Raw genomic sequence first — 14,397 nt, 5'->3', positions numbered from 1 at the left:
GTGCTTTTTATGTTGCATATTCCCATATTAATGTGTTTTATTACTTTATGTAATAACATGGCATCTGTAGTGGTTGACTTAATATGGGCAACACATCAATCAACAACAGCACATGTTTGCCCCAGGGCCACAGAGCAGGTTAATCCAGCCGTAACTACGGGCATCAAGTTCTACATTTTACTTTATAATTAGAGCAGAAAGTCAGTTTCAACCTCATAAACATGGTGTAGCCATCACAAAATATTCCATTACAGTACAACGAAAAGTCCAGCATGTAAAATGCTTAATGTAGTATGCAGTATTACATTAAAAGTACTGCAGTATTATGAGTGATGTAGTATGCAGTATTACAGTAAAAGTACTGCAGTATTATAGTGATGTAGTATGCAGTATTACAGTAAAAGTAGTGATATTATTATATATGACATCATTAGATTGTTAATAGTGAAGCATCAGCGTTAGAGCAGCATGTTACTGTTGTAGCTGCTGGATGTGGAGCTACTTTATATACAGTTAGCTAGTTTATACTACTTTATATACAGTTAGCTAGTTTATACTGCTTTATATACAGTTAGCTAGTTTATACTACTTTATATACAGTTAGCTAGTTTATACTACTTTATATACAGTTAGCTAGTTTATACTACTTTATATACAGTTAGCTAGTTTATACTGCTTTATATACAGTTAGCTAGTTTACTCTACTTTATATACAGTTAGCTACTTTATACTACTTTATATACAGTTAGCTAGTTTATACTACTTTATATACAGTTAGCTAGTTTATGTTACTTTATATACAGTTAGCTAGTTTACACTACTGTATATGCAGTTAGCTAGTTTATACTACTTTATATACAGTTAGCTAGTTATACTACTTTATATACAGTTAGCTAGTTTATACTACTTTATATACAGTTAGCTAGTTATACTACTTTATATACAGTTAGCTAGTTTACACTACTTTATACAGTTAGCTAGTTTAGTCCAGGGGTTCCCAACCTAGGGGTGGGGCCCCTCCAAAGGGTCAACAGATACATGTGATGGCAGGTAAGATGATTAATGAGAGAGGTTTTCAGTTTTTGGACGTTTTCTCTAATCTTTTATTTTTGCTGAAATATTGGATCATTTAAACATTTATTGAAATGAAAGCATGTGAGAAGTTTAGAGGGAAAAATTTGGTAGAGCTGTTAACAACTCATAGACATCTGAAATATGAGCCCCAGTTGTTTTGTAAAAGCATATTTTATCATCCATTGTATCAAATCTATATGTGCAAAGTAACTAAAGCTGTCAAATAAATGTAGTGGAGTATAAAGTATAAAGTACCATTAAACTGAAACACTCAAGTAACTAAAAATTGATACTTCACTGCTTGAGTAAATATACTTAGTTACTTTCCTCCGTGTTGTAACGTTATAATGTCTTTGGGGAGTTTCAGTGACACAGATTGAGGTCAGGTCTGTAAACTGAGCTCAGATAAAAGAAAAACCGGTTTGTTAAAGCGAACATTTGTTTAGTTAAAAAACATCAACAAACTATACTCACAGCAACTCCTCCTCCTCCTCCTCCATCACACTCCAAATCCAAATCTAAGTTGTCGTACCGATCCTGTCAGACACACAATCATCATGATATTAAATTATGTTTTTTTAAAAAGCGAATTACAAAACTTTAAAAGGATAAAATACATTTCCAACAAATCATCTCACCATTGATCGAGTGAGGCGTCCACGTAGAAGAAGTTTGTGTCCTTCCTCCGTGTTTATCGTCTGCTGTCGGCTGGTCTACCGGCTGTGAATGTAAAGATCCTCCCAGTTTAGCGAAAAAAATAGAAAGGAGGAGAGAAAAAAAGAAAAAAAGAAAAAAAGGCAGACTGGATTAGAGAGCAGAGGCTTCACTCAGGTCTCTGTGACTTCTGTTTATAATGCGGACATCATTGAAACCAGCAGATCCAGTTTCTTCCCTCCTCCTCCCTTTTCTTCTTCTTCTTCTTCTTTTACACCTGTACGGGCTCCAGGTGAGGGGGCGTGGCCTGTTTCACCTGCGAAAGGAGCTCAGAGACGTTCACGTGCTACTCGGAATTTTCTCACTTTGCGCTTTACGAGGCGCTTTATAAATAAAAACATCTTAACAATATAATGCAAAGTGAATTATGTTTGATACATGAGTTTTAGAGAGCTTTACATCATCAGTGTGATAATTTGGTATAAGATCAGATACATGTAGTGGCAGATAAACCAATGCAGTGTTGAAGTATTTTGTAGTTTATTTTATTATATTAATCCCTGTTGAAAAAATGTGTGTATCAAATGATATATAGTATATAAAGAAGGTTATTTATCTGCCAATTGTCATTTTATTTTTATTATTATGTATTATTATCATCATACATAGAAAGATATGTATAAGGGATTTAAACACTGTATTCATGTTTTTGTTTGTTTAAAAAAATTCTATGAAAAATAAACTGCAAAAACTTCCAGATGTATCAAATATGATACAAAATAAAATGCATATATTAATTCATTTTTAAATTACTTGTCAGAAGATCCAGTTATCACTCCAGTCTCAAATAATTATTTGTTTTAATTGCAATTCTTTGATAGTTTAGGCTTTACAGCGTTAAAAGAGATTCAAAAGAGAGACTGATAGCCTATGAATTTTTTATTCTATTGTGAATTTATTTTGGCATTTGGCCCATTTGTGAAGATATTCTGACTAAAGATTTTGTGATTTCACGAGTCCTGAAGAGAAAGCTTTGATAAAATGTACCTTCAAATTTGTATTTTTTTAGTGCTCAAATTAAAAATCATTCCCTCATTTGTGAAGCCAGTAAGTTTATTTATCTCCTAGTTTGTTGTTATACCTGCCATCAGCCATCAGACTGTTTAATGTGCTGATGTAATGTCTGTGAGCTTTTAATTTGAAAAAATACTGCACACTGAGTATTTCATTATTATTTATTACATGTAGATACATATATTTGTTTTATTAGTAAAACTTTTTGGTCACTTTTAGTAATATGTTTTTATGTATGTATGTATTTATCTATTCCATCAAGATTTACAAATCATTCAGTTCAGTTTTATTTACTTAGTGTGTTTTATTGCACTAAACGAGGCTCATTGTCAACTTAACAGAAGCAATTCAGTGCAGATAATAAAGTCGTAAAATCATTAACTGATAAGCTGTGTTCACCACTGACATCTCGCAGCGTCTCTTCCACAATTTTCATAAAACATATGTCAATTATTTTCTTGATTAAATAATTAGTTGTTTGCATAAAATGTTAAAAAAAAGTGAAAATTGCCACTTTCACAGAGGACCCATTAGAAAAGCTGAAATCTAATAATTTGACAGTTTCATTCTGAAAAAATGGCTCAAGTCAATTAATCAATTATAGAAAATAGTCAGCAATTACTTTAATAGTTGATGATAACTTATCAACTAAGCTCTTAATTAGAGCTAATTCTCATCTTTTGGTTCAATATACTTGCAATTAAGTTTTCATTCATACACAATAATTAAACTGATGACACAATCCCTTTATTTATTCCACAATGTTAAACAAACACTTTTAATTAAAGACTCCTATTTCACTCTGGTTAAATTCTTAAATGTGACTTAACTGTTACTGTATATACACAACAATTAAGTAAATCCATGTTTTCTCAGTTGCTCCTTTAAAAGAGAGATTAAACCAAACAATGAAATGCTGATTTCAACATAATTTATTGTAAACAATGAACATAGTAATGTAATCTATTACCATTTTTCCCCATTTCCAAAGTGCTTCATAAACCAAATTTCATTTAATAACCTTCAAGTAAAAAAAGAAAGAAAGTAATTCAGCTCCTACGCGAAACCATAACTAATATTTGTAAAGCTATATTTATATATTTAAACTTGTAAATTACATTTGCAAGTTTTCTAATCTAAATTAAAGGCACACGTAACCATGACAACGAGGAGCATCCTTACTATAAATTTTTATGGTGATGTGAATATTTCCCCCCATACATGCATAATACATTCAAAGTCAATAAAGTAAACAAATGCTTCTGACCATTTCTGATTAATGGAGTGATTAAATATGTTGCACACATCCCGAATGAATAACGAGAGGATTATTCCTTCCAGGACAGGAAATACAGCTTCCCCTGTCCGTCGGCACAAACCAGCTCAGACGGTTTCTCTGGGTTGATTTCCAAAAGCAACACCGGACCTCCACACACGAACATACCCACCTGGAGGAGGAGAGAGAGAAAGATACTAAGTGAGAGAGATTACTTTAGATTAAAATATGTTTCTTTTATAGCATTAAGACTCCTGCTTCGTACCTGTTTCTTAGTGTTTCTGTCCCACATCTTCACCGTCCTGTCGTAGGAGCCGGAGATGATGGTGCTGTCGGTGATTCTCAGCACACTGATCCTGTCGCCGTGCACCTGACGATCAAACATCAACATAATTATTATTACAGTGAAAAGTGCTGCAGCCCTATCTCATAGCAAGTTTTTAAAACAGTGTGTATTTTATTTCCTTAGATGAACACAGCTTTATTTAGTTACCTAAAATTTAAACTTTAGATGAGCATCTCAGTAGAAAGTGGTGCTTAAATGGTTAATCTATCTATCTATCAATAATAATCACTTATAGTGTAAGATTAGATTCTTATTTGTAATTTAATTTAATATAATTGAATCATGATAACTACATAAACATAGTATACGTCACATTATGTTTCTGATTTTAGATCATACACTTCACTTGTAGTGTTAATAATACTTTACATTGATGGAGCGATACTCTGTAAGTAGCTCTGCAACTAATTTTCTTTTATTTTTATGAATAAATACATATAGTATATATATATAGTTTGTATTATTAGTATTATTGTTTTTATTCTTATTGATTATTCATATTATTCATCTGTTGATTATTTTCCCGATTAATTGAGTCTGCATTTTGTCTAAATGGAGCGATACTCTGTAAGAAGCAACTAATTATTATGTTTTATTATGAATAAATACATGTTATTATTATTAGTTATTATTAATATTATTCATTATTAATCTGTTATTATTTTCTTTATTAATTGACTCATTGTTTCGTCTAAATGTCCAAAAATGGGGGTAAAAAATATTGATGTCGTCTTCAAATGTCTTGTTTTGTTAGTTTATTATCACAGAGGATTAAAGAAACCAGACAATATTTACGTTTTTAAAAGCTGAAATCAGACTTGTTTCTTTAAAAATGACTCAAAATACTGATCATTTTTTTAAAAAGTAAAAAAGGTTAATTAAGGTTCATTTTGTTGTTGATGTTTGACGTGTAGTTGTGTCGATGTTCAGTTGTCCTACTGTCGCAGCGGACATTAAAGTGGTCTTATTGAACCCAAAAGTAGTTTTAATGCAGGAACTATTCAGTTAATGGTTAATTTTTGAAATGTTTGAATCATATCAGTGATTAATGATGATAATGAACAATTCATCATTTGAGCAAAACTATCAAACTTTTGATGGTTCCAGCTCCGTAAATAAATGTGATTTGTTGCTTTTTTCACTCTTTTATATGAAATAACTAAACTATTTCCTCAGGATTTGGACTGTTGGTCAGAGAAAACAAGCAACTTTTAAGATATGAACTTGGGTTTCTGTGAAATTGTGATACAAATGGATCAAATCAAAAATGCCAACAGTCTTTAATTTTATCCCTTATTAATTGTAGCTGTAGATGTTTTAATTTAAACCAATGCTGTGTTTGAATATAAACATATGTCTCTCCTAACTCTTACAGGTTTTCTTCTGCTCCACGAGGAAAGATTTGGAGGCTGGTTGAACCACATGTTGCCCTTCAGGTCTCCACACACCACGAAATCTGAAAGCAACAAACGCCACATTAGAGAAGCACGTAACTAACAATAAAGTAAGTAACAGTAATATTTGTTCGTACCTTTGTCCATAGTCACAGCTGTTATCGGCTTTTTATTCTTCTCTTTCTTCTCCTCCCCCTCCTCGTCGTCCTCGTCCTTGTCGTCTTTTAGTGTCACTGAGCTGAAAGCTGAACTGAGTGAATTTTTTGGGCCCATGGCGAACTGAAAGGAAGAGAAGAAGGTGTCACCCATAAACATTCCCCATGAGTCGAGTCCTTAACCCTCCTGATGTCCTCGAGTCAAGAGAGGAAGGGAGGAAGAAGGAAGGAAGGGAGGGAGGAAGGAAGGAAAGAAAGAGAGAAGGAGGGAGGGACGGAGGGAGGAAGGGAGGAAGAAGGAATGGAGGGAGGAAGGAAGGAAGGAAGGAAGGAAGGGAGGAAGAAAGAAGAAAGGAAGGAAGAAAGGAAGGAGGAAACGAAGGAAAGAAAGAGAAGGAGGGAGGAAGGAAGGGAGGGAGGAAAGGAAAGAAGGAAAGCAGGAAGGAAGGAAGGAAGGTAGGACGGAAGGAGGAAAAAAAGAAGGAGGGAGGGAGAAAGGGAGAAAGGAAAAGAGGAAGGGAGGAAGGAAGGAAAGAAGGACAGAGGAAATAAGGAAGGAGGGAAGGAAAGACGGAGGGAGGGAGGAAGCACAGAAGGAAGGAAGAAAGGGGAATGGAAGAAAGAAAGAAGGAAGGAACAGTCAAGACAGACGGGGTCAATTTGACCCGGGAGGACGACATGAAGGCTTTCATAACGCAGTGATCATATTTAGGAGATGAGTTGATGTTTTTTTGGGTGAAACTTACCAAGAAGCCGATGTCAACTTCTCCTCGATCCGACTCTCCCAGCAGCCACATGCTTTTCTCATCGTTACGGATCGTCCCCAACAATCGAACACTTTGATGCCAACTGCAGTGAAGACAAATCTCTATTAAAGTCTCATTTAAAATTAGTTTAAGGATTAAAAACTAAATAGTATCAGCGTAAAACTCAAAAACAAAACAAGAAAGTTTCTCCATAAGCAAAATAATGAGAGCAAAGATCAATGAATGACAAATTAAAGAAGAAATCTGTATTCTTAAGGTGGATTTCTGTAAATATTCAGAATAACGACACAGCAGCTCCGCCAAATTCACTTAGAGATAATTTAAGCAGGAAATAATAAATGGGTCAGTGACAAATAAGGGTTGGCAAGATGAGCAATACAAAAATATCTTTAAAAAATAGTTTTAAAAGCAACATCAGGTTCGTTAAAATGTACATTTTGTATATTTTTGTATATATATATATATATTCAACGTTTTTTAAACCAAAAGTAAGACTGAATGCTCCTGAAAATGTCAAATGGTGTAACCACAAAAGAATGATAAATATTAAATATTTTATCCACCTGCAGTGTATTTAAGTGGACTTATACTAATAATTACTTTATTTTAAAAAACTGAAATGGTTCCTGATTGACATGACTCCCCAGATTTAACTTAATATTTAGATAAATTTTATTCCATTACTTTTATTTAATATAAAAAGTTATAATGTAAGATCATGCTAAACTACTTGATATGGTGTTTTATTGAGAATTTAGTGTTTTTAAGCAAGTGAAATTATTATTATGGTTACACCACTTAGACATTTTTGCCATAATCCTGTAAAATATTCTCTCAAAATGGATTAAAGGCAGAAATTATATGATGGGTCCACAAAAAAAATATGTTTATTTTCACATTTTAACCTCTTTAAATTTGACTAAAACACATGGGCACAAAAAATGTGTCACTGACCCAAATATCAGCAGCCATGTTGGACTTTAAATACCTAAAATGAATCCACTTTCTTCTGTTTCACTTCAAATAAGAACACGACTGAATAAACGAACCCTGCTGAAGGTTTTAGGTACATGTGTAGTGTTACCTATGGATTTCGTGTTGCCAGTTGCATTCCTCAGAGCAGGAGACATCTTTTATATGCCCTTTGTCGGACACAGCGATTAGGACGGTGCAGTATTGTAGGTGTATCATTGACTCTGTCACTGTGTATGTGTTCATCTTCACCAGGCTGAGAGCAGCACGAAACACAGAATAGAGCTAATTAGCATGTAGCATGTAGCATCAAATTCATTACACATCACTCTATTGAATTATTTATATTCATGTTCACTGGCTTGCAGTCTTCTTCTTTACTGCCTTTGTTGCTCTTTTTTTCACTATAATGTGTTAAACCATTGGCTGCACTGAGTATTATGTCATTCAAGCAAGAAGCGAACAAGACGGGAACCCACTCATAAAAAAAACAACTTAGGTTAGAGGTTAGAAACTGTCTTTAAATGAGTAAGAAACAGTGAAAGTCTCATCTGTTAGCATAATTGTGTGATTGTTTATCGTTGTGTACTTTGCCGTGTTGTGTTTATGATTCCACACCAGCTTCCACACATCAACGCATTTCATGTGGCTGACACCGAACTGGCTATCAGGCATGCTGCAGATTGCTTTGATGGGGCCGTCTGACACCTGAAACACACACACACACACACACACACACACACACACACGGTCACACATTAATATAACTAGCACACGTGTTTGCTATGCATCTCATTTCTGGTGTGTTTCTTCACCTGCTTGAGGCCGACCACTGCGTTGTGCTGCCATAACTCCAGTAAACCGGATTCATAACCAGCAAGAAGCAAATCATCTCTGTCAGAGAAGCACAGAGCGGTGATGTTGCCTCTCTGACTGCCAGGAAACTCTGCACAGAAAACACACAACACACAGGTGAAATATTACGTTATCGCCTGCTACAAGGCTTGAGAAAGTAGCTAAAAATAACAAAATTATATAATTAGTTATAGTCAGTTTAGTAAAAATGAAGCTAATTTTCTTCAGATTTTTAAAAAATATTAAATGCATGTAATTATGTCATGTTGTCATAGATATGCAAACTAGCAAGTAACATCCAGCCACCTTTCCTGCAGGCTTTAGCTACTTCCCACTGAAAGATGACACATTATTACCATAGACTGTATAAAAGAAATGGACGTAATATCCATGACGTCACCCATTGGTTTGTGGACTGCTGCTCAGAAGCCAATAGTTTCGAATCTGGGCAGCGCCATCTTGAAAATTTCAGGTGCATGCTGGGAAAAATAAAAACACAGACTCTACTTATGTGGGCATGAGACGGGGTCATGGGCGGAGCCATGGGCGGAGCGGGGAAGTTGCTATGGTTGCAAGGGCTGGATCTCGAGGACATTGGTCAATCAACCTGTCAATCACGACGTAGCCACGCCCTAATGCATACCCTGCTTTATCATCAAATATAAAATCAGGGAGGCCAAAATGTCCCAAATGAACATCATACTGCATTGAAGAAGGCTTTAAACTAGCGATTGAGACCATAAACACATTTTGAAAACGTTTACTGAGGTTAGAAATCAAGTGAGAAGTTGGTGAATTCTCCATTGACTTGTATAGAGACGGTCGCCCCCTGGTGGCCTTTTGCTAGAATGCAGCTCTATGTTACTTCCACGTTGGCCTCATTTCAGAGGACCAGAACTCCCCGCCTGATTATTACCTGTTGTCCACATCCAGCATCGCAGTGAGCAGTCTTCAGAGATGCTGATGAATTCCTGAGTTTCTTCCTTATCAACGACTCCGTGAATCGCACCGCTGTGACCGTGGAAGGTGCCGAAGTGGTCCACCTGCAACATGGAGATACAGGATGTGAATTATTATCATGGTCAAGAATCTTTAGTGCAGAAACAAAGACAGACATAGAGAGAGAGAGAGAGAGAGAGGGACAGAGAGAGAGAGAGACAAAGAGAGACAGAGAGAGAGAGAGAGAGACATAGAGAGAGAGAGAAACACAGAGAGACAGAGAGAGAGAGGGACGGAGAGAGAGAGAGAGAGAGAGAGAGAGAGACAGAAAGAGACAGAGACAGAGGCAGAGAGACAGATAAAATTAGGGTATCCAGTCCAAAAGTGTAAACAACTGCAAGAATGTAGAAGACAAGCATGCCTTTAACAGACATAATGTAAAATAATATGACAAAAATATTTGAATAAATTCAAAGTTTAAGTTTAAAGTTTAAAAACCCCAAACAGACCTGTAAAGGCTTCCAAAGCTGCACCGTGCCGTCATCAGACGCAGTGAAGACACTCATTTCTTCTGAGCTGACTTCTTTGTTCTCGGCTTAAAAAAACAAAGCAATCATTTAAAACCAAAAAAAAGGAAATATTAATATCAAAATAAGGTGGTGACATTTCCCAGGAGCCTTACCTTTATAACGGAGGAGGGAGCAGTGGTGTATGCGTTGCTTATGGGCGGTAATGTGGCTGATTTCTACGCTTGTTTCCCAGTTCCAAACATGAAGCGCCCCCTCCGCACAGCCAGCTATCACATACTGTCCCTGCACACAGAAACACAGAAGTTCCTTTATGAAGCTTAACACAGATTACAGAATAAAAGAAAACAATATAAACAGTTTTTTCTCTGATGGATGAACTGTATCGTTTTCTCACCAGGCAGCAGACAGACGTAAGAGGATTCGTCCAGGAGATTTCGCGGAGACTTTGGCCCGCCTCCAGGTCCCATAAACAAAGCCTCCCATCATTTGAGGAGCTCACCTTAAAAAAGAAAAAGACAAAAGGCTGGTGAAGACAAGTCATGGAGAAGAAGCAGCGTTCAGTTTTTATGATCCACATATCTGCAGGTCAGCTCCGACTCTCGGTTCTTTTAAATCACGGCTGAAGACTTTTTGTTTTTGTTTGTGACTGACTTTTATTAAATCCAAATTTTCATATTATTATCTTAAACTGCACTGTAACGCTCTATTCTTCAGTTTATATCTGTCTTACTCTATTTTATCTTTTTTTGGGGGGGGGGGCTTTTTGCCTTTAATGTACAGGTTAGTAGAGAGAGACAGGAAATGGGAGGCAGAGAGGGGGGCCTCAACACATGAGGCGGGTGCTGTACCCACTGAGCTAAACACCGCCACTACTCTATTTTATCTTAATTTAATTTCCAATTTAACACTTTTAATCAAGTTTAAGTGTGTTTTTATTCTGCCTTGAGTTGTTTTATATCCTGTCTTGATGCATGTTGTGTTTTAGGTAAAGCACTGTGAATTGCTTTCTTGCTGAAATGTGTTATACAAATGTCTTCTGGAGAGATACTACTGAATAAACGCTACATATAAGAATCAGGAAGTCGTTCTGATTAATGAAACTTGTTGTTAACTGAGCCGCATCTTTCCTCCATCCTTCCTTCCTTCCCTTCCTCCCTTCCTCCTTTCCTTCCCTCCTTCCATCCTCCAACACAAATGTAGTTTTTTATCCCCTATTTTAAGTCTCTTAGTTGATTTTGATTTGAAGCAGACAAAATCTGAAACATTTAAAAATATAGAAATAGCAATTGAACTAAATTTAAATTTCTGAAACATGTATGAATGATATTTGATATCAATTTGATGGATAGATGTAGGCTAACTATTGAATAAACGCTACATGTAAGAATCAGGAAGTCGTTCTGATTAATGAAACTTGTTGTTAACAGAGCTGCAGTCAACATCCTGTTGCTTCTACTTGAGATAATTGCGGCCAATGTTGTTTTCCTCACTTACAGTTTTCATAATTATATAAAATATTTCTTATGTTGTTGTTTTGCAGCGTCTTTCAGCATAGCATCTCTCACTCCCACTCTGCCAGGCCCTCCCCACCACGGCCGGGTTGAGAAACACGCTGTGGTTTGGTTGTGAAATGAGTGAGTTATTACCAGCTTTGGACGACCAACAGAAAAAACAAAGAGGGGTTAAGTTATGTTCTGCTTCTTCTTCTGATGAGGAAATGCCGACTCACCACACAGTCTGGAGTCCAAACGCAGCCGGTGATCCAGTCTCGGTGAGAGTGAGGGAGCGACTTAGAAAGAACAGGAGGAGACGAACTCATATCCCAAACCATCAGAGCCTGAAACAAAGATATCGATATTATAACAGATCTGATCCAGACTGAAACAGAGGTTCACATCTTAAGTTAAGGAAATATAATTTAACCTTCAGTTTGGATGGTTGAAGCTTCATATTAGCTTCATATAAACTTAAATTTTTTTTCCAGAAGCAGGAAAAGAAAGCCCCCCCCCCCCCCCACACACACACACACACACCTGATCTTTTCCTCCAGACAGCAGCTGTTGACCATCAGGACTGAAAGCCAGACAGGTGACCCCTCCTGTGTGGCCCCTCAGAAACGCCTTCGGATCACAACAAGAGTCGGTGGCCAGTTCGCTCAACGACCACAGAGCGATGGTGAAGTTTTCTAATTCACAAAACACAGAGGGTCAAATAATGAAACAGTTATCGTAGAGGCTAAAGCACCTTCCTGAGTAGCATATTGTTTTCTTCCAACCTGAAGCCGTCGCCAGGTAAGTGGAGTTTTGTGCGAGTGCCATGATGACGCCCGACTGCGCCCCAAACATCCCAAACTCTTCCAGGCCTCCCAGCATCCCCTCCTCTCCTTCTTTTCTCTTCCAGACCCGCAGGCGTATGTCTCCTCCTGCAGACACCAGCAGCTCCGTAGCCGGCTGCTCTGCGTCCACAACGAGCCACAGCAGGCACGGCACGGTCACGTCCACTAACTTTGACGCCCAAACCTCCTCACCTATGATCAGAAACAGATGAACAAAACACCTTGGTTGTGTGTATCTCTCATTTTGTTCTTCACTTTATATATATTTTTAATTTTTTTTAAAAATTGATTTTATTTTTATGTTCATTTTATTGTCATGACTGTGGCTCCATTATTTCTTGATGTGCTGATCCTGTTCATGTTCTTTATTTTATCTGTTAGTTATGGGGTAGGGGTAGGGAGGGTCTCTTTTTTCCTCTCTTTTCTTTCTCTGGTTTGAACATTGTTGGGATAATGTAAGTGCACAATTCAACAAAATAGAGAACATAAAAGTTACATATTGGCCCTTAAGTAAGTAAAACATATTCACCTTACTAGAGGAGACTTCGTAAAACACTACACAACATGAACTTGCAGGAAGATGTAAAACGCAGACAAAATATATAACAGTAAAAATAAAAAGTAATAAAAAACAAATAAGAGGAAAGCTACAAAAAGTCAAAAACACGTCAGTCACTTAAATCAAAGCAGGTTTTTTTTACGTGTTGACCCTTTAGAAAATGTTTAAGTAGCAGAGCTGCTGCAGCTAGAATATGCACAGAAAAAACACTTAAACAGTAACACTATAAAGTTGTATGTTGTATCAGTATTTTATTTGGCATATAAACAAACCTGTGCCGATACTGAAGAGTTTGATGCCTTCTCGATGGTAACCCACAGCCACATGGTCTCCGTTTACAGCCACACACAGAGCAGCGGGCTCCGAGGTTACACACTTCAGTTTCTTCTGAGGAGGCTCCTGCTCGCCCTAAAAACAACGGAGAAGAGATATTTGATATTTGGAGAGTGAAGTTTAACAGTATTTTGGAGAACACATCTTAAAATCACCTTTGTGTATGTTAATCACTAACCATCATTTAAAAAAGGTGCAACTACGTGTTATATTATGACAGTAGGCATGTGATTTTTCCTCCCTAACTCTTCCATTTCTACACAGACTGTGGCATAAAAGATAGCTGAAACAGATGATGATGATGATGATGATGGTGAGATAAGTGACCTGAATTTTAAAAAAGGAGCTTACTTCATCGCTTTTAAATGTAGCAACTGAACGTCCGAGTCCTCCCGACCAGAGCTGGAGCTGTTCAACAGGAAGACAAAGAAAACATTAAAAGAAAAAAAAAAGTATGTGAGTGTGATTTGCTTCTTTTCTCCGTTTTATTTCATTGTACATTGGATATTTTTGACTTTTTGATTGTTTGACAGATGATACTTGATGTTACTTTGGAGAATTTTTCACTATTTCGTGACATTTTAAAGAGCTATTTAGAGGAGGAGCTACTTTACAGGAAAGCCAGAAAACAGAAAGAAGAGGTTATTCCTTTCAAAATGAGTAAGAGTGTCAATTTGTGTGCAAATGTGTAAAAAGCTGCTACTTTTAGGATAAACAACAGATCATCTTCTGTCTTTCTGGCTAAAAAAGAACAAAATATTAAAAAGTTAGGATGAATTTTTCTCCTCACCGTGCGATCGGAGCCGCCAGTCAGCAACACAATCCCATCATCCAGGAAGGTGAGGGCGTCCGTCGCTCCCCTGTGAGCCTGGAAACACCCGACGCAGGTGGAGGTGGGCACCGACCAAACCCTCACCTCTCCCGACACAGAGCCAGAGCAGAGCATGGAGGAGGAGGAGGGAGAGAAGGAGAGACTGCGGACTGAGCGCTGGTGACCAGACAGAGACTAGAGGAACAGAACAACACAAAAAATCATTATCATGTCATCTGGGATTGCTCCAATAATGCTGGAAAAATATATAAATTATGGAGGAACTGAAAATACTGACCAGAAAGAAGGAAAGATGATAAATA

At 36.9% G+C, this 14,397-nt stretch overlaps 1 protein-coding gene across 1 annotated transcript in view; it reads right to left on the bottom strand.

Annotated features, from left to right (window-relative positions):
• Positions 1–3,759: 3,759 nt before the first annotated feature.
• Positions 3,760–14,397, bottom strand: part of tep1 (telomerase-associated protein 1) — a 31,105-nt gene continuing 20,467 nt past the window's right edge. Inside the window, 18 exon segments of the mRNA XM_053329735.1 lie at positions 3,760–4,250; positions 4,344–4,448; positions 5,798–5,880; positions 5,956–6,097; positions 6,720–6,822; positions 7,825–7,968; positions 8,302–8,420; positions 8,528–8,658; positions 9,484–9,610; positions 10,016–10,101; positions 10,189–10,318; positions 10,431–10,535; positions 11,766–11,873; positions 12,070–12,221; positions 12,312–12,563; positions 13,203–13,338; positions 13,615–13,671; positions 14,054–14,269. Of these exon segments, the coding sequence (XP_053185710.1) occupies positions 4,131–4,250; positions 4,344–4,448; positions 5,798–5,880; positions 5,956–6,097; positions 6,720–6,822; positions 7,825–7,968; positions 8,302–8,420; positions 8,528–8,658; positions 9,484–9,610; positions 10,016–10,101; positions 10,189–10,318; positions 10,431–10,535; positions 11,766–11,873; positions 12,070–12,221; positions 12,312–12,563; positions 13,203–13,338; positions 13,615–13,671; positions 14,054–14,269 (2,316 nt within the window). The 3' untranslated portion in view covers positions 3,760–4,130.

Source organism: Scomber japonicus, chromosome 12, assembly GCF_027409825.1.
Source record: "Scomber japonicus isolate fScoJap1 chromosome 12, fScoJap1.pri, whole genome shotgun sequence".
Taxonomy (NCBI): Eukaryota; Metazoa; Chordata; class Actinopteri; order Scombriformes; family Scombridae; genus Scomber; species Scomber japonicus.
The sequence above is the reverse complement of the archived record's forward strand: the minus strand, read 5'-3'. Positions and strand labels throughout refer to the sequence as shown.